This window comes from Bombina bombina, chromosome 1 (assembly GCF_027579735.1).
Source record: "Bombina bombina isolate aBomBom1 chromosome 1, aBomBom1.pri, whole genome shotgun sequence".
In the NCBI taxonomy this organism is placed as follows: Eukaryota; Metazoa; Chordata; class Amphibia; order Anura; family Bombinatoridae; genus Bombina; species Bombina bombina.
Window position 1 is genome coordinate 1,593,842,364 of NC_069499.1, and position 21,768 is coordinate 1,593,864,131.

The 21,768-nt window shown below is 43.5% G+C and overlaps 1 protein-coding gene across 1 annotated transcript in view; it reads right to left on the minus strand.

Annotated features, from left to right (window-relative positions):
* DNAH9 (dynein axonemal heavy chain 9) overlaps positions 1-21,768 on the minus strand; it is a 739,144-nt gene that overhangs the window by 406,466 nt on the left and 310,910 nt on the right. The window contains exon 43 of the mRNA XM_053688948.1: positions 15,007-15,169. Coding sequence (XP_053544923.1) covers positions 15,007-15,169 — 163 coding nt within the window. The remainder of the gene's footprint in view (positions 1-15,006; positions 15,170-21,768) is intronic.

Sequence of the window (21,768 nt, forward strand, 5' to 3'; positions counted from 1 at the left end):
ACAGTACCTTTATGTACAACAGTACAGCCCAGCACACTACTGACTGCACTATACCTTTATGTACAACAGTATAGCCCAGCATACTACTGACTGCACAGTACCTTTATGCACAACAGTACAGCCCAGCACACTACTGACTGCACAGTACCTTTATGTACAACAGTACAGCCCAGCATACTACTGACTGCACAGTACCTATATGTACAACAGTACAGCCCAGCATACTACTGACTGCACAGTACCTTTATGTACAACAGTACAGCCCAGCACACTACTGACTGCACAGTACCTTTAGGCACAACAGTACAGCCCAGCACACTACTGACTGCACAGTACCTTTATGTACAACAGTACAGCCCAGCATACTACTGACTGCACAGTACCTATATGTACAACAGTACAGCTCAGCACACTACTGACTGCACTATACCTTTATGTACAACAGTACAGCTCAGCACACTACTGACTGGCACAGTACCTTTATGTACATCAGTACAGCCCAGCATACTACTGACTGCACAGTACCTTTATGTACAACAGTAAAGCCCAGCATACTACTGACTGCACAGTACCTTTATGTACAACAGTACAGCCCAGCACACTACTGACTGCACAGTACCATTATGTACAACAGTACAGCCCAGCAAACTACTGACTGCACAGTACCTTTATGTACAACAGTACAGCCCAGCATACTACTGACTGCACAGTACCTTTATGTACAACAGTACAGCCCAGCACACTACTGACTGCACAGTACCTTTATGCACAACATTACAGCCCAGCACACTACTGACTGCACAGTACCTTTATGTACAACAGTACAGCCCAGCATGCTACTGACTGCACAGTACCTATATGTACAACAGTACAGCCCCGCACACTACTGACTGCACAGTACCTTTATGTACATCAGTACAGCCCAGCATACTAATGACTGCACAGTACCTTTATGTACAACAGTACAACCCAGCACACTACTGACTGCACAGTACCTTTATGTACAACAGTACAGCCCAGCACACTACTGACTGCACAGTACTTTTATGTACAACAGTACAGCTCAGCACACTACTGACTGCACAGTACCTTTATGTACAACAGTACAGCCCAGCATACTACTGACTGCACTGTACCTTTATGTACAACAGTACAGCCCAGCATACTACTGACTGCACAGTACCATTATGTACAACAGTACAGCCCAGCACACTACTGACTGCACAGTACCTTTATGTACAACAGTACAGCCCAGCATACTACTGACTGCACAGTACCTTTATATACAACAGTACAGCCCAGCACACTACTGACTGCACAGTACCTTTATGTACAACAGTACAGCCCAGCATACTACTGACTGCACAGTACCTTTATGTACAACAGTATAGCCCAGCATACTACTGACTGCACAGTACCTTTATGTACAACAGTACAGCCCAGCATACTACTGACTGCACAGTACCTTTATGTACAACAGTACAGCCCAGCATACTACTGACTGCACAGTACCGCTCAGCACACTACTGACTGCACAGTACCTTTATATACAACAGTACAGCTCAGCACACTACTGATTGCACAGTACCTTTATGTACAACAGTATAGCCCAGCACACTACTGACTGCACAGTACCTTTATGTACAACAGTACAGCTCAGCATACTACTGACTGCACTGTACCTTTATGTACAACAGTACAGCCCAGCATACTACTGACTGCACAGTACCTTTATGTACAACAGTACAGCCCAGCACACTGCTGACTGCACAGTACCTTTATGTACAACAATACAGCCCAGCACACTAATGACTGCACAGTACCTATATGTACAACAGTACAGCCCAGCACACTACTGACTGCACAGTACCTTTATGTACAACAGTACAGCCCAGCACACTGCTGACTGCACAGTACCTATATGTACAACAATACAGCCCAGCACACTAATGACTGCACAGTACCTATATGTACAACAGTACAGCCCAGCACACTACTGACTGCACAGTACCTTTATGTACAACAGTACAGCCCAGCACACTAATGACTGCACAGTACCTATATGTACAACAGTACAGCCCAGCACACTACTGACTGCACAGTACCTTTATGTACAACAGTACAGCCCAGCATACTACTGACTGCACAGTACCTATATGTACAACAGTACAGCCCAGCATACTACTGACTGCACAGTACCTTTATGTACAACAGTACAGCCCAGCACACTACTGACTGCACAGTACCTTTATGTACAACAGTACAGCCCAGCACACTACTGACTGCACAGTACCTTTATGTACAACAGTACAGCCCAGCATACTACTGACTGCACAGTACCTATATGTACAACAGTACAGCTCAGCACACTACTGACTGCACTATACCTTTATGTACAACAGTACAGCTCAGCACACTACTGACTGGCACAGTACCTTTATGTACATCAGTACAGCCCAGCATACTACTGACTGCACAGTACCTTTATGTACAACAGTACAGCCCAGCATACTACTGACTGCACAGTACCTTTATGTACAACAGTAAAGCCCAGCATACTACTGGCTGCACAGTACCTTTATGTACAACAGTACAGCTCAGCATACTACTGACTGCACAGTACCTTTATGTACAACAGTACAGCCCAGCACACTGCTGACTGCACAGTACCTTTATGTACAACAGCACAACCCAGCACACTGACTGCACAGTACCTTTATGTACAACAGTACAGCCCAGCATACTACTGACTGCACAGTACCTTTATGTACAACAGTACAGCTCAGCACACTACTGACTGCACAGTACCTTTATGTACAACAGTACAGCCCAGCACACTACTGACTGCACTGTACCTTTATGTACAACAGTACAGCCCAGCACACTACTGACTGCACAGTACCTTTATGTACAACAGTACAGCCCAGCACACTACTGACAGCACAGTACCTTTATGTACAACAGTACAGCTCAGCACACTACTGACTGCACTGTACCTTTATGTACAACAGTACAGCCCAGCATACTATTGACTGCACAGTACCTTTATGTACAACAGTACAGCCCAGCACACTACTGACTGCACAGTACCTTTATGTACAACAGTACAGCCCAGCACACTACTGACTGCACAGTACCTTTATGTACAACAGTACAGCTCAGCATACTACTGACTGCACAGTACCTTTATGTACAACAGTATAGCCCAGCACACTACTGACTGCACAGTACCTTTATGTACAACAGTATAGCCCAGCACACTACTGACTGCACAGTACCTTTATGTACAACAGTACAGCTCAGCACACTACTGACTGCACAGTACCTTTATGTACAACAGTACAGCCCAGCATACTACTGACTGCACAGTACCTTTATGTACAACAGTACAGCCCAGCACACTACTGACTGCACAGTACCTTTATGTACAACAGTACAGCCCAGCACACTACTGACTGCACAGTACCTTTATGTACAACAGTACAGCCCAGCACACTACTGACTGCACAGTACCTTTATGTACAACAGTACAACCCAGCACACTACTGACTGCACAGTACCTTTATGTACAACAATACAGCCAAGCACACTACTGACTGCACAGTACCTTTATGTACAACAGTACAGCCCAGCACACTACTGACTGCACTATACCTTTATGTACAACAGCACAGCACAGCACACTGACTGCACAGTACCTTTATGTACAACAATACAGCCAAGCACACTACTGACTGCACAGTACCTTTATGTACAACAGTACAGCCAAGCACACTACTGACTGCACAGTACCTTTATGTACAACAGTACAGCCCAGCATACTACTGACTGCACAGTACCTTTATGTACAACAGTACAGCCCAGCATACTACTGACTGCACAGTACCTTTATGTACAACAGTACAGCCCAGCACACTACTGATTTCACAGTACCTTTATGTACAACAGTACAGCCCAGCACACTACTGACTGCACAGTACCTTTATGTACAACAGTACAGCCCAGCACACTACTGACTGCACAGTACCTTTATGTACAACAGTACAGCCCAGCACACTACTGACTGCACAGTACCATTATGTACAACAGTACAGCCCAGCATACTACTGACTGCACAGTACCTTTATGTACAACAGTACAGCCCAGCACACTACTGACTGCACAGTACCTTTATGTACAACAGTACAGCCCAGCACACTACTGACTGCACAGTACCTTTATGTACAACAGTACAGCCCAGCACACTACTGACTGCACAGTACCATTATGTACAACAGTACAGCCCAGCATACTACTGACTGCACAGTACCTTTATGTACAACAGTACAGCCCAGCACACTACTGACTGCACAGTACCTTTATGTACAACAGTACAGCCCAGCATACTACTGACTGCACTATACCTTTATGTACAACAGTACAACCCCGCACACTACTGACTGCACAGTACCTTTATATACAACAGTACAGCCCAGCACACTACTGACTGCACAGTACCTTTATGTACAACAGTACAGCCCAGCATACTACTGACTGCACAGTACCTTTATGTACAACAATACAGCCCAGCATACTACTGACTGCACTGTACCTTTATGTACAACAGTACAGCCTAGCACACTGACTGCACAGTACCTTTATGTACAACAGTACAGCCCAGCACACTACTGACTGCACAGTACCTTTATGTACAACAGTACAGCCCAGCACACTACTGACTGCACAGTACCTTTATGTACAACAGTACAGCCCAGCACACTACTGACTGCACAGTACCTTTATGTACAACAGTACAGCCCAGCATACTACTGACAGCACAGTACCTTTATGTACAACAGTACAGCTCAGCACACTACTGACTGCACAGTACCTTTATGTACAACAGTACAGCTCAGCACACTATTGGCTGCACAGTACCTTTATGTACAACAGTACAGCCCAGCACACTACTGACTGCACAGTACCTTTATGTACAACAGTACAGCTCAGCATACTACTGACTGCACAGTAACTTTATGTACAACAGTATAGCCCAGCACACTACTGACTGCACAGTACCTTTATGTACAACAACAGTACAGCCCAGCACACTGCTGACTGCACAGTACCTTTATGTACAACAGTACAGCCCAGCACACTACTGACTGCACAGTACCTTTATGTACAACAGTACAGCCCAGCACACTGCTGACTGCACAGTACCTTTATGTACAACAGTACAGCCCAGCATACTACTGACTGCACAGTACCTATATGTACAACAGTACAGCCCAGCACACTACTGACTGCACAGTACCTTTATGTACAACACTACAGCCCAGCACACTACTGTCTGCACAGTACCTTTATGTACAACAGTATAGCCCAGCACACTACTGACTGCACAGTACCTTTATGTACAACAGTACAGCCCAGCACACTACTGACTGCACAGTACCTTTATGTACAACAGTACAGCTCAGCACACTACTGACTGCACAGTACTTTTATGTACAACAGTACAGCTCAGCACACTACTGACTGCACAGTACTTTTATGTACAACAGTACAGCTCAGCACACTACTGACTGCACAGTACTTTTATGTACAACAGTACAGCTCAGCACACTACTGACTGCACAGTACCTTTATGTACAACAGTACAGCCCAGCATACTACTGACTGCACAGTACCTTTATGTACAACAGTACAGCCCAGCACACTACTGACTGCACAGTACCTTTATGTACAACAGTAAACCCAGCACACTACTGACTGCACAGTACCTTTATGTACAACAGTACAGCCCAGCATACTACTGACTGCACAGTACTTTTATGTACAACAGTACAGCTCAGCACACTACTGACTGCACAGTACTTTTATGTACAACAGTACAGCTCAGCACACTACTGACTGCACAGTACTTTTATGTACAACAGTACAGCTCAGCACACTACTGACTGCACAGTACCTTTATGTACAACAGTACAGCCCAGCATACTACTGACTGCACAGTACCTTTATGTACAACAGTACAGCCCAGCACACTACTGACTGCACAGTACCTTTATGTACAACAGTAAACCCAGCACACTACTGACTGCACAGTACCTTTATGTACAACAGTACAGCCCAGCACACTACTGACTGCACTATACCTTTATGTACAACAGTACAGCCCAGCACACTACTGACTGCACAGTACCTTTATGTACAACACTACAGCCCAGCACACTACTGACTGCACAGTACCTTTATGTACAACAGTAAACCCAGCACACTACTGACTGCACAGTACCTTTATGTACAACAGTAAACCCAGCACACTACTGACTGCACAGTACCTTTATGTACAACAGTACAGCCCAGCACACTACTGACTGCACAGTACCTTTATGTACAACAGTAAACCCAGCACACTACTGACTGCACAGTACCTTTATGTACAACAGTACAGCCCAGCATACTACTGACTGCACAGTACCTTTATGTACAACAGTACAGCCCAGCATACTACTGACTGCACAGTACCTTTATGTACAACAGTACAGCCCAGCACACTACTGACTGCACAGTACCTTTATGTACAACAGTACAGCCCAGCACACTACTGACTGCACAGTACCTTTATGTACAACAGTACAGCCCAGCATACTACTGACTGCACAGTACCTTTATGTACAACAGTAAACCCAGCACACTACTGACTGCACAGTACCTATATATACATCAGTACAGCCCAGCACACTACTAACTGCACAGTACCTTTATGTACAACAGTACAGCCCAGCATACTACTGACTGCACAGTACCTTTATGTACAACAGTACAGCCCAGCACACTACTAACTGCACAGTACCTTTATGTACAACAGTACAGCCCAGCACACTACTGACTGCACAGTACCTTTATGTACAACAGTACAGCCCAGCACACTACTAACTGCACAGTACCTTTATGTACAACAGTACAGCCCAGCACACTAATGACTGCACAGTACCTTTATGTACAACAGTACAGCTCAGCACACTATTGGCTGCACAGTACCTTTATGTACAACAGTACAGCCCAGCATACTACTGACTGCACAGTACCTATATGTACAACAGTAAACCCAGCACACTACTGACTGCACAGTACCTTTATGTACAACAGTAAACCCAGCACACTACTGACTGCACAGTACCTTTATGTACAGCAGTACAGCTCAGCACACTATTGGCTGCACAGTACCTTTATGTACAACAGTACAGCTCAGCACACTATTGGCTGCACAGTACCTTTATGTACAACAGTACAGCCCTGCACACTATTGGCTGCACAGTACCTTTATGTACAACAGTACAGCCCAGCACACTACTGACTGCACAGTACCTTTATGTACAACAGTACAGCCCAGCATACTACTGACTGCACAGTACCTTTATGTACAACAGTACAGCCCAGCACACTATTGGCTGCACAGTACCTTTATGTACAACAGTACAGCCCAGCACACTACTGACTGCACAGTACCTTTATGTACAACAGTACAGCCCAGCACACTACTAACTGCACAGTACCTTTATGTACAACAGTACAGCCCAGCACACTAATGACTGCACAGTACCTTTATGTACAACAGTACAGCTCAGCACACTATTGGCTGCACAGTACCTTTATGTACAACAGTACAGCCCAGCATACTACTGACTGCACAGTACCTATATGTACAACAGTAAACCCAGCACACTACTGACTGCACAGTACCTTTATGTACAACAGTAAACCCAGCACACTACTGACTGCACAGTACCTTTATGTACAGCAGTACAGCTCAGCACACTATTGGCTGCACAGTACCTTTATGTACAACAGTACAGCTCAGCACACTATTGGCTGCACAGTACCTTTATGTACAACAGTACAGCCCTGCACACTATTGGCTGCACAGTACCTTTATGTACAACAGTACAGCCCAGCACACTACTGACTGCACAGTACCTTTATGTACAACAGTACAGCCCAGCATACTACTGACTGCACAGTACCTTTATGTACAACAGTACAGCCCAGCACACTATTGGCTGCACAGTACCTTTATGTACAACAGTACAGCTCAGCACACTATTGGCTGCACAGTACCTTTATGTACAACAGTACAGAACTGCATACAACATAAATGTTTTAAACGCTTACAGGAATAACAAGAAAATAAATTATCTACGTGCATTTTTTTACTTAGCTTAATTAATCATTTTCTGGGAATTAAATTTGCATTTTAAATGTCTCATTAATATTAACCAGTAACTAGAACAAAATGCTAAATTCTTTAATATGTAGTATCTGTTTACGCTTGTTTGCGTATGCAGATTCTGATGAATGTGCACCCCCTGGGTAAGTAGGTGAATCCTACAGAAAAGCACCCAGGTAAAGTCATGTATCACTGTTCTATAGTAATACAGATAAAGAATGTAAAACTCTTTTATAGGGGGCATTTATACCTAGACAAGGGTGAGAATCCGCTTTCAGGAGAGGACTGTCATTTATTTTATGTTCAGTGCTGGTAATGATAGGGTTGGTGTAATAGTTTATTTTCTGTGCAGAACTAGAAGCCCAGGCTGGCATCTTGCCTACAATTAGACAAGCCATGGATACCAACCAGTGTGTATGAGGGGAAGATGGAGGAATAGTTACAAAGAAATGGAATCTATTGAAGGCTATGATAACCTATTTTCTAGCAACAACCTGACGATCTGTGTACAGTGGGGGGCTAAGCTTAACCCCAAAGTCCTCAGAGTCCTTATTTCTCTTGGTTATTGGGAGAATAATGTACTACGGTTCTAATAAAGATACAAATTATGGTTACATGATTTAAAAACATAAATGAAAAAAGTTAAGAAACGTATGTAAAATACAGGGAACATTTATCATTCATTAATAAGTGATTCATTTGAGCTGATAAATGTGTTAGCTACACACAACGTGACTTGTTTAGACTACTGTCAGGGTACAGTCAGGCTAAAGTCAGGGTGCAGCTAGGCTAAAGTCAGGGTGCAGTCAGGCTAAAGTCAGGGTGCAGCCAGGCTAAAGTCAGGGTGCAGTCAGGCTAAAGTCAGGGTACAGTAAGGCTAAAGTCAGGGTGCAGTCAGGACAAAGTCAGGGTGCAGTCAGGCTAAAGTCAGGGTGCAGTCAGGACAAAGTCAGGATACACATAAGCTACAGTGGATTCTATTCAAAGTCAGTGTAATTTGCCCGATGTCTACCAGAGACCTCCTTGTACACGGGTCAGGTTCTGTACATTGTGAACCTTGCACTGTTTGCTTCTTCGTTAAATAGGGCAACTGATATCCAGGCTTTGCTAAATTTATATGTAATTTACCACAAATAACTGTGTTGAGCTGAGGATTTGAGAGTCTAGGATAATTTAAAAATGACTCAAAAATCTATCAGACATCATTGACCTGCTATTCCAGTGAAACCCGTAGTTAGTCTGAAGTTGTCTGGCATTCAAAATAAGTGTAATGTCACACAGAGAACATGTGATTGTCAGTATGTACTGTATGGGGTAAGATAGGAAAGGAAATGGTTCACAGTATGGAGTCATATGGGGGAGGGGAGGGTAAATGCAAGGGGGGGGGAGAGACAGGTGACCTCAAAGTAAGGAGTCATTTGGAGATGGGGCCCAGTGACAGCTTTTTATGTGGTCATATGGGTAGGGGACAATTGACTGAACAGTATAGGGACATAGGGGGAGTTGAAGAGTTGCTGCACAGCATTGGGTCTCATGGCTAAGAGATTGATGAATGCATAGCATGGGTTGCATTGGTAGGGGATTGATGATGGCACAGTATGAGGTCACATGGGTAGTGGACTGATGGGGGCACAGTATGGGGTCACATGGGTAGGGGGCTTATGGAGGCACAGTATGTGGTCACATGGGTAGGGGACTAAAGATGGCACAGTATGGGGTCACATGGGTAGGGGGCTTATGGAGGCAAAATACGGGGTCACATGGGTAGGGGACTGATGACTGCACAGTATTAGGTCAAATGGGTAGGGGACTGTTGATGACACAATATGGGGTAACATGGGTAGGGGACTGATGATGGCACAGTATGGGTTTACATGGGTAGAGGACTGATGATGGCACAGTATAAGGTCACATGGGTAGGGGACTGATGACTGTACAGTATGGGGTCACATGGGTAAGAGACTGACAACTGCACAGTATGGGGTCACATGGGTAGAGGACTGATAATGGCACAGTATAAGGTCACATGGGTAGGGGACTGATGATTGCACAGTATGGGGTCACATGGGTAAGAGACTGACGACTGCACAGTATGGGGTCACATGGGTAGGGAACTGATGATGGCACAGTATAGTGTCACATGAGTTGGGGACTAATGACTGAGCAGTATGGGGTCACATGAGAAGAGGACTGATTATTGCACAGTATGGGGTCACATGGGTAGGGGACTGATGATGGCACAGTATAGTGTCACATGAGTTGGGGACTAATGACTGAGCAGTATGGGGTCACATGAGAAGAGGACTGATTATTGCACAGTATGGGGTCACATGGGTAGGGAACTGATGATGGCACAGTATAGTGTCACATGAGTTGGGGACTAATGACTGAGCAGTATGGGGTCACATGGGAAGAGGACTGATGACTGCACAGTATGGAGTCACATGGGAAGAGGACTGATGACTGCACAGTATGGGGTCACATGGGTAGGGGACTGATGACTGCACAGTATGGGGTCACATGGGTAGAGGACTGATGATGGCACAGTATAAGGTCACATGGGTAAGGGACTAATGACTGCACAGTATGGGGGTCACATGGGTAGAGGACTGATGACTGCACAGTATGGGGTCACATGGGTAGAGGACTGATGACTGCACAGTATGGGGTTACATGGGTAGGGGACTGATGACTGCACCGTATGGGGTCACATGGGTAGGGTACAGATGATGGCACACTATGGGGTCACGTGGGTAGGACTGATGATGGCACAGTATGGGGTTACATGGATAGAGGACTAATGATGGCACAGTATAGGGTTACATGGGTAGAGGACTGATGATGGCACAGTATGGGATCACATGGGTAGGGGACTGATGATGGAACAGTATGGGGTCATCGGGGTAGGACTGATGATGGCACAGTATGGGGTTACATGGGTAGGGGACTGATGAATGCAGAGTATGGGGTCACATGGGTAGGAGACTGATGATGGCACAGTATGGGGTCACATGGGTAGAGGACTGATGATGGCACAGTATGGAGTCACACATGTAAGGGACTGATGACAGCACAGTATGGGGTTGCATGGGTTGAGGACTCATGACGGCACAGTATAGGGTCACATGGGTAGAGGATTGATGACGACACAGTATGGGGTCACATGGGTAGGGGACTGATGAAGGCAGTAGAGGACTAATGACTGCACAGTATGGGGTCACATGGGTAGAGGACTGATGAAGGCATAGTATGGGGTCACATGGGTAGGGGACTGATGACTGCACAGTATGGGGTCATATGGGTAGGGTACTGATGACTGCACAGTATGGGGTCACATGGATAGGGGGCTTATGACTGCACAGTATGGGGTCACATGGGTAGGAGGCTTATGACTGCACAGTATGGGGTCACAGTGGTAGGGGACTGATGATGGCACACTATGGGGTCACGTGGGTAGGACTGATGATGGCACAGTATGGGGTTACATGGATAGAGGACTGATGATGGCACAGTATGGGGTTACATGGGTAAAGGACTGATGATGGCACAGTATGGGATCACATGGGTAGGGGACTGATGATGGAACAGTATGGGGTTACATGGGCAGAGGACTGATGATGACACAGTATGGGGTCACATCGGTAGGGGACTGATGAATGCAGAGTATGGGATCACATGGGTAGGAGACTGATGATGGCACAGTATGGAGTCACACATGTAAGGGTCTAATGACAGCACAGTATGGGGTCACATGGGTTGAGGACTCATGACGGCACAGTATGGGGTCACATGGGTAGAGGATTGATGACGATACAGTATGGGGTCACATGGGTAGGGGACTGATGAAGGCAGTAGAGGACTAATGACTGCACAGTATGGGGTCACATGGGTAGAGGACTGATGATGGCACAGTATGGGGTCACATGGCTAGGGAACGGATGACTGCACAGTATGGGGTCATATGGGTAGGGTACTAATGACTGCACAGTATGGGGTCACAGTGGAAGGGGACTGATGATGCCACAGTATGGGGTCACATGGGTAGGGGACTGATGGAGGCACAGCATGGGGTCACATGGGTAGGGGACTGATGATGGCACAGTATGGGGTCACATGGGTAGAGGACTGATGGCACAGTATAAGGTCACATGGCTAGGGGACTGATGACTGCACAGTATGGGGTCACATGGGTAGATGACTGATGGCAAAGTATAAGGTCACATGGGTAGGGGACTGATGATGGCACAGTATGGGGTCACATGGTTAGAAGACTGATGACTGCATAGTATGGGGTCACATGGGTAGAGGACTGATGACTGCATAGTATGGGGTCACATGGGTAGAGGACTGATGACTGCACAGTATAGGATCACATGGGTAGGGGACTGATGACTGCACAGTATAGGATCACATGGGTAGGGGACTGATGACTGCACAGTATGGGGTCACATGGGTAGGGGACTGATGACTGCCCAGTATGGAGTCACATGGGAAGAGGACTGATGACTGCACAGTATGTGGTCACATGGGTAGGGGATTGATGACTGCACAGTATGGGGTTACATGGGTAGAGGACTGATGATGGCACAGTATGGGGTTACATGGGTAGAGGACTGATGATGGCACAGTATGGAATCACATGGGTAGGGGACTGATGACTGCACAGTATGGGGTCACATGGGTAAAGGACTGATGACTGCACATTATGAGGTCACATGGGTAGGGGACTAATGATGGCATAGTATGGGGTCACATGGGTAGGGGACTGATGACTGCACAGTATGGAGTCACATGGGAAGAGGACTGATGACTGCACAGTATGGGGTCACATGGGAAGAGGACTGATGACTGCACAGTATGGAGTCACATGGGAAGAGGACTGATGACTGCACAGTATGGGGTCACATGGGTAGGGGACTGATGACTGCACAGTATGGGGTCACATGGGTAGGGGACTGATGATGGCACAGTATGTGGTCACATGGGTAGGGGACTGATGATGGCACAGTATGGGGTTACATGGGTAGAGGACTGATGATGGCACAGTATGGGGTTACATGGGTAGAGGACTGATGATGGCACAGTATGGAATCACATGGGTAGGGGACTGATGACTGCACAGTATGGGGGTCACATGGATAGGGGACTGATGATGGCACAGTATGGGGTTACATAGGTAGAGGACTGATGATGGCACAGTATGGGGTCACATAGGTAGAGGACTGATGACTGCACAGTATGGGGTCACATGGGTAGAGGACTGATGCTGGCACAGTATGGGGTCACGGGGGTAGGACTGATGATGGCACAGTATGGGGTTACATGGGTAGAGGACTGATGATGGCACAGTATGGGTTTACATGGGTAGAGGACTGATGATGGCACAGTATGGGGTCACGGGGGTAGGACTGATGATGGCACAGTATGGGGTTACATGGGTAGAGGACTTATGATGGCACAGTATGGTGTCACATGGGTAGGGGACTGATGAATGCACAGTATGGGGTCACATGGGTAGGGGACTGATGACTGCACAGTATAGGGTCACATGGGTAGGGGACTGATGCCTGCACAGTATGGGGTCACATGGGTAGGGGACTGATGACTGCACAGTATGGGGTCACATAGTTAGGGGACTGATGACGGCACTGTATAGGGTCACTTGGGTAGAGGACTGATGACTGAACAATATGCGGTGAATTGGTAGAGGACTGATGACTTAACAATATGGGGTCACATGGGTAGGGGACTGATGGAGGCACAGTATGGGGTCACATGGGTAGTGGACTAATGACTGCACAGTATGGGGTCGCATTGGTAGAGGACTGATGATGGCATAGTATGGGGTCACACAGGTAGGGGACTGATGACTGAACAGTATGGGGTTACATGGGTAGGGGACTGATGACTGCACAGTATGGGGTCACATGGGCAGGGGACTGATGACTGCACAGTATGGGGTCACATGGGCAGGGGACTGATGACTGCACAGTATGGGGTCACATGGGTAGGGGACTGATGACTGCACAGTATGGGGTCACATGGGTAGGGGGCTTATGACTGCACAGTATGGGGTCACATGGGCAGGGTACTGATGATGGCACAGTATAAGTTCTTGTGGGTAGGGGACTTATGATGGAACAGTATGGGGTCACGTGGGTAGGGGACTGATGACAGCACAGTATGGGGTCACATGGGTAGAGGACTGATAATGGCACAGTATGGGGTCACATGGATAGGGGACTGATGATGGCACAGTATAGGGTCACAGGGGTAGGGGACTGATGATGGCACAGTATGGGTTCACATGAGTAGGGGACTGATGATGGCACAGTATAGGTTCATGTGGGTAGGGGACAGATGATGGAACAGTATAGGGTCATGTGGGTAGGGGACTGATGACAGCACAGTATGGGGTCACATGGGTAGAGGACTGATGACAGCACAGTATGGGGTCACATGGGTAGAGGACTGATGACGGCACAGTTTGGGGTCACATGGGTAGAGGACTGATGACGGCACAGTATGGGGTCACATGGGTAGGGAACTGATGAATGCACAGTATGGGGTCACATGGGTAGGGGACTGATGATGGCACATTATAGGGTCACTTGGTTAGGGGACTGATGATGGCACAGTATGGGGTCACATGGGAAGAGGACTGATGACTGCACAGTATGAAGTCACAGGGGTAGGGAACCAGTAACTGCACAGTGTGCGATTAGATGGGGAGGAAATTGAGAACAGTCGATTCAGGGGTAAAATGGTGACACTGGATGGGTCATGCTTACCTTAAGGTCTGGGATCCCATAACCTTTTCGGAGAGTTATCTGGAAAACCTCCAGGGAGCTGATAAAGGCTGCCAGTCTTGTGAGGCTCTGCTTGCCACTTCCACCTACTCCGACCAGCAGCGCATTCCCCCGGGGAGACTCCAGGATACGGTTAATCCGGCAGCTGCAATAGAAAATAACACAATGTCTCATTGGCCTCTCTAAATCCTGCTCATGTTTCTGCTACTGCACACTCTGGTGAGGAACAAGTGGCATGGTTCAGTGCCAGGTGAGGAACAAGTGGCATGGTTCAGTGCCAGGTGAGGAACAAGAGGCATGGTTCAGTGCCAGGTGAGGACCAAGTGGCATGGTTCAGTGCTAGGTGAGGAACAAGTGGCATGTTTCAGTGCCAGGTGAGGAACAAGTGGCATGGTTCAGTGCCAGGTGAGAGACAAGTGGCATGTTTCAGTGCGAGGTGAGAAACAAGTGGCATGGTTCAGTGCCAGGTGAGGAACAAGTGGCATGTTTCAGTGCCAGGTGAGGAACAAGTGGCATGTTTCAGTGCCAGGTGAGAGAAAACTGGCATGTTTCAGTGCCAGGTGAGGAACAAGTGGCATGTTTCAGTGCCACTGTAGGGTGGGGAACAAGTGGCATGTTTCAGTGCCACTGTAGGGTGAGGAACAAGTGGCATGTTTCAGTGCCACTGTAGGGTGAGGAACAAGTGGCATGTTTCAGTGCCACTGTAGGGTGAGGAACAAGTGGCATGTTTCAGTGCCACTGTAGGGTGAGGAACAAGTGGCATGTTTCAGTGCCACTGTAGGGTGAGGAACAAGTGGCATGTTTCAGTGCCACTGTAGGGTGAGAAACAAGTGGCATGTTTCAGTGCCACTGTAGGGTGAGAAACAAGTGGCATGTTTCAGTGCCACTGTAGGGTGAGAAACAAGTGGCATGTTTCAGTGCCAAGTAATGAACAAGTGGCATGTTCCAGGGTAATAATGCTCATATGGGAGTTTGGATAAGACAAACACAATTACACAAATTGCAAATATAATATATATATATATACATATTGTTTATATGAATACACAGAGGAAAACTAAACATTCTGATGTTAGATATTAAACAAAAGGGGTTCGTCTCAGGAACTCTTATAAAGTATACGCATTCTCAAACACATACACAATACACAGAATACATGGCATGATTGATTGAGTGGAGAATTGGATACATGACTGGGATATAAAGTTTAACACAGCAAAGTACAAAATGATGCATTTAGGATAGAAACATCCAAACATTAAATTACAGACTCAATGAGACTTTACTGGCTGTTACAATTGAGGGACGGGAATTATTATTTCAGCTGATTTATAATTTAGCAAACAATGTAGTACTGAAGGATATAAACAAACTGCAATCTGTGCAAAGGAGGCTACTAAATGGCACATGGTCTAAAACATAAAATGTACCAGGAGAAGCTCAATGACCTAAATATTTATAGCTTGGAGGAGAGAATCTTAAGGGGCTTAGTAAAGCTGAGGCTGTAAATATTTTTCATAAAAAGAAAAATTCAAGAACAAGGGGTCATGATCTCAACTGAAGGGTAGTAGATTAAGGAGTCATTTCGAGAAGCTTTTTTACAGAAAGGGTGATTTATTCATGGAATAAACTTCCACAAGAGGTGGTAATGATGAACACTGTGGGGGACATTAAGACCCATCAGCTCTTTTGCAGCCCATTAAAATAAAAAATAAAAATATTTTTTTTATTTTAAATGGGCTGCAAAAGAGCTGATTGCCCATACAAATGCCCCTTTAGGGACAATGGGTAGCTTAGATTTTTTTAGTGTTAGTTTTTTTTATTTTGTGGGGTTTGGTGGGTTGGGGGGGTTTACTGTTAAGAGTTAATTTGTATTTTTGAGGTAAAAGCTATTTAACTTAGGGCAATGCCTTAAAAAAGGGTCCTTTTAAGGGCTATTGGTATCTTAGTGTTAAATTACGGGCGTTTTTATTATGGGGGGGTATTTTTATAGGGGTATTAGGTTAAGTTTATTTTTTATAATTTGGTTTATTTTTTTCTGTAATTTTAAACTTTTTTTATTTATTTTAATTTAATCTTAGGTTGTTTGTTTTTTTAAGCAATGATAGGATTTTTTATTTTAAATTTTAACTTAGCATCTTTTTTATTTTATGTAATTGGGGTTAATTTAGAGGGTGTTAGGTTAGGGGGCTTAGTGATTAAATTAGTTATCACTTGGGTTTTGGGTTTTGTGCGGTATGGAGCTTAATGCTCCATATCGCACAAAAAAAGAAGGTTTTTCAGTAACTTGTAATAGCAGCGCTATGGAGAGAGTGATACTGCTCATTTTGTTGCGTTATTTACGCACCCGGTTTAGCAGGCAACTAGTAATCTTGGTCTAGATACGTTTAAACTAGGAAATATCAGGCAGACTTGCTGGGCCTATGGTTCTTAACTGCTGTCAAAATGTATATTTGATTCATGTGTCCTTCACAAAAGATAAATCTGCCCAATTCCAGGTCATCTTCTCTGATGAGTCTAATTTTCAGCTGTGCAAAACACTTGGTCGTGTAATGATTGGACAAAGACCTGGAGAGGACTACAAACCACATTGTCTTGCACCCACTTTTAAATTTGGTGGAGTATCGGTGGTGATATGGCAGTGCATCAGTAAGGCAGGAATCTGGTAGATGTATCTTTGTGAAGGATGCATGAATCAAGCCACATACAAGGTTATCTTGGAAGAAAACTTTAATCATTCTGCCCAGACAATGTTCTCCAAACCTGAGGATTGTTTTTTCCAGTAGGATAATGCTCCGTGACACATAGCCAGGTCAACCAAGGTGTGGATGGAGGACAACCAGGTCAAAACCCTGACATGGACAACCCAATCTCCAGACCTGAACCCTATTGAAAACCTCTGGAATGTGATCAAGAGGAAGGTGGTTGGTCACAAGCCATCAAACTAAGCCAAGACGCTGAATTTTTTGCTCCAGGAGTGGCATAAAGTCACCAAACAGCAATGTGCAATGTGCAAGACTGGTGGAGAGCAGCCAAGAAGCATGAAAGCAGTGATTGAAAGGTTTATTCCACTAAATATTGATTTCTGAACTCTTGCCGATTAGTATTGTGTTGTTTAAAAATGAAGAGGAACTTGTTTTCTATACATTATTCGAGGTTTGAAAACGCTGCAACTTGTTATTTTGACCAGTTGTCATTTTCTGCAAATAAATGCTCTAAATTACAATATTTTTATGTGGAATTTGATTTGGGAGAAATTGTATCAGTAGTTTGAGTAAAAATTAACATTTTTGTTTTATTTTATAAACATACGGTTACCTATAAATAGTAACACCAGGGAAACTGATCATTTTGCAGTGGTTTCCTATTTCTCCCCAGCCATATCTATATCTATCTATCTATCTATCTATCTATCTATCTATCTATCTATATGTATCTGAGGACTCGTATTGCATACAGCTGGCATAAATGAGGCTACCGATCTAATCTGAGGGAGCTCAACAGTCAGGTAGCTTCTGATTACTGGCAATTATCTATTAATCACATGAATAATACATAAAATCACCTCTTTTAGCATATCCCATAGACAGCAATAAGAGTCACTCGCTATATGTATTATTACTGCATCTCTGATTTGATGGGACGTGACCAACAAATGACTACGGAATTGCTATTATGAGTTTCTGGGTCATGTAACTCACTTCATTTCTAATACTATTGTAATTATATTAGCAGAGTAACTACATGTAAATGTTAACTGCACATCTAATTCTATTATATAACTAAATTAGTACAGTAACTACATGTAATATTAACTGTACATCTAATACTATTATATAACTAAATTAGTACAGGACCTACATGTAATATTAACTGTACATCTAATACTATTATATAACTACATTAGTACAGTAACTACATGTAATATTAACTGTACATCTTATACTATTATATAACTACATTAGTACAGTAGCTACATGTAATATTAACTGTACATCTAATACACTTATATAACTATATTAGTACAGTAACTACATGTAATATTAACTGTACATCTTATACTATTATATAACTACATGTAATATTACTGTACATCTAATATTATTATATAACTACATTAGTTACAGTAACTACATGTAATATTAACTGTACATCTTATACTATTATATAACTACATTAGTACAGTAACTAAATGTAATATTAACTGTACATCTAATACACTTATATAACTACATTAGTACAGTAACTACATGTAATATTAACTGTACATCTAATACTATTATATAACTACATTAGTACAGTAACTACATGTAATTTTAACTGTACATCTAATACTATTATATAACTACATTAGTACAGTAACTACATGTAATATTACTGTACATCTAATACTATTATATAACTACATTAGTGCAGTAACTACATGTAATATTAACTGTACATCTTATACTATTATTTAACTACATTAGTACAGTAACTACATGTAATATTAACTGTACATCTAATACACTTATATAACTACATTAGTACAGTAACTACATGTAATATTAACTGTACATCTTATACTATTATATAACTACATGTAATATTACTGTACATCTAATATTATTATATAACTACATTAGTTACAGTAACTACATGTAATATTAACTGTACATCTAATACTATTATATAACTACATTAGTACAGTAACTACATGTAATATTACTGTACATCTAATGTTATTATACAACTACATTAGTACAGTAACTACATGTAATATTAACTGTACATCTTATACTATTATATAACTACATTAGTACAGGAACTACATGTAATATTAACTGTACATCTAATACTATTATATAACTACATTAGTACAGTAACTACATGTAATATTAACTGTACATCTAATATTATTATATAACTACATTAGTACAGTAACTACATGTAATATTAATTGTACATCTAATACTATTATATGACTACATTAGTACAGTAACTACATGTAATATTGCTGTAATCTAATATTATATAACTACATTAGTACAGTAACTACATGTAATATTACTGTACATCTTATACTATTATATAACTACATTAGTACAGTAACTACATGTAATATTAACTGTACATCTAATATTACTATATAACTACATTAGTACAGTAACTACATGTAATATTAACTGCACATCTAATCCTGCCGTCTACTCTAACACACACACGTGCTCTCACACACACACACATACATACATATACATACACTCTCACACACACACACATGCACTCACACCCATACATACAGATGTAATAACACATGCATGCACTCAAACACAAACATACACACATGCACTCTCTCACACACACATACATGGATTCTCACACACATACAGTATATACTCACACATGCATTTTCACACACATATGCACTCTCACAAGTACATACACTTATACACACACAAACATACACATGCACCCTTACAAAACATATACACACAAACACACACTCACACATACATACACACAAATACACACACATGCACATACTAGTTTATGTTACAGTTTTGTACATCTGTGTTAACTGGTTTCAGACACATACAGAAACAAAACACACACAAAAGTTCATACATACACAGTTGTGCACACATATGCACACACAAATACATACATGCAGGCTCAAACACATACATGCATACACACACATATGTGTGCACACACACAAACACACATTTACACGTGCACACAAACACATATACACACAAACAAAAGTGCACACATACACACATTTACACGTGCACACAAACACATATACACACAAACAGAAGTACACACATTTACACGTGCACACATACACACGTGCACACATACACATATACACACAGGTTCATCTAGTTCACTTCATGTCAAGAAAATCTATTCAGTTTATGTTACAGTTGTGTTCCTCGCAGTAAAATGTATTTAAATATCTCTATTAACTAGTTTCATCTGATCAGTCTCTCACTCTTCCCAAAGCCGCTCATCTTGAGAAGGCGTACAGATACCAGGTAATTACCCAGCACTCTGCTCACTGGAGACACTTTAAGCTCTTTGCCTGCACAATCAGTAAGTGTTTCTTTCCAGGATTTTTGTCCCCCAGGGAAATTAGTGGCCATCTCTTCCTGTCCTGAACTGCTGACTTTGCACAATTCTCTGGGGTGATTTACTTAAGTTTCTAGAAATGAGATGGGACGCTCTCTTTATGTTCAATAAAACTCTCAGTATCAGTACTGGGCTCTATTAAAATGACAGATACAAGGCACACATGCCTACTCTCCGGAGAGGAGGAAACAGCTTTATAAAAATAAATAAAAGCAATAAGTAGTGATTAGGTGTCCAGTAACAGGATGAGCACATTCACTCCAAACCTAATGGCACTAGCCAGCAAGTGGCAGAATTACCTAACTTCTAATATCAAATAATCAGCACACTAAGCATTGTGAGAGTACCCTGTATTACACACGGTGGGAACTCTCTGTACTAAGCAATGTGAGAGTATCCTGTATTACACACGGTGGGTACCCTCTGTACTAAGCATTGTGAGAGTATCCTGTATTACACACGGTGGGTACCCTCTGTACTAAGCATTGTGAGAGTACCCTGTATTACACACAGTGGGTACCCTCTGTACTAAGCATTGTGAGAGTACCCTGTATTACACACGGTGGGTACCCTCTGTACTAAGCATTGTGAGAGTATCCTGTATTACACACGGTGGGTACCCTCTGT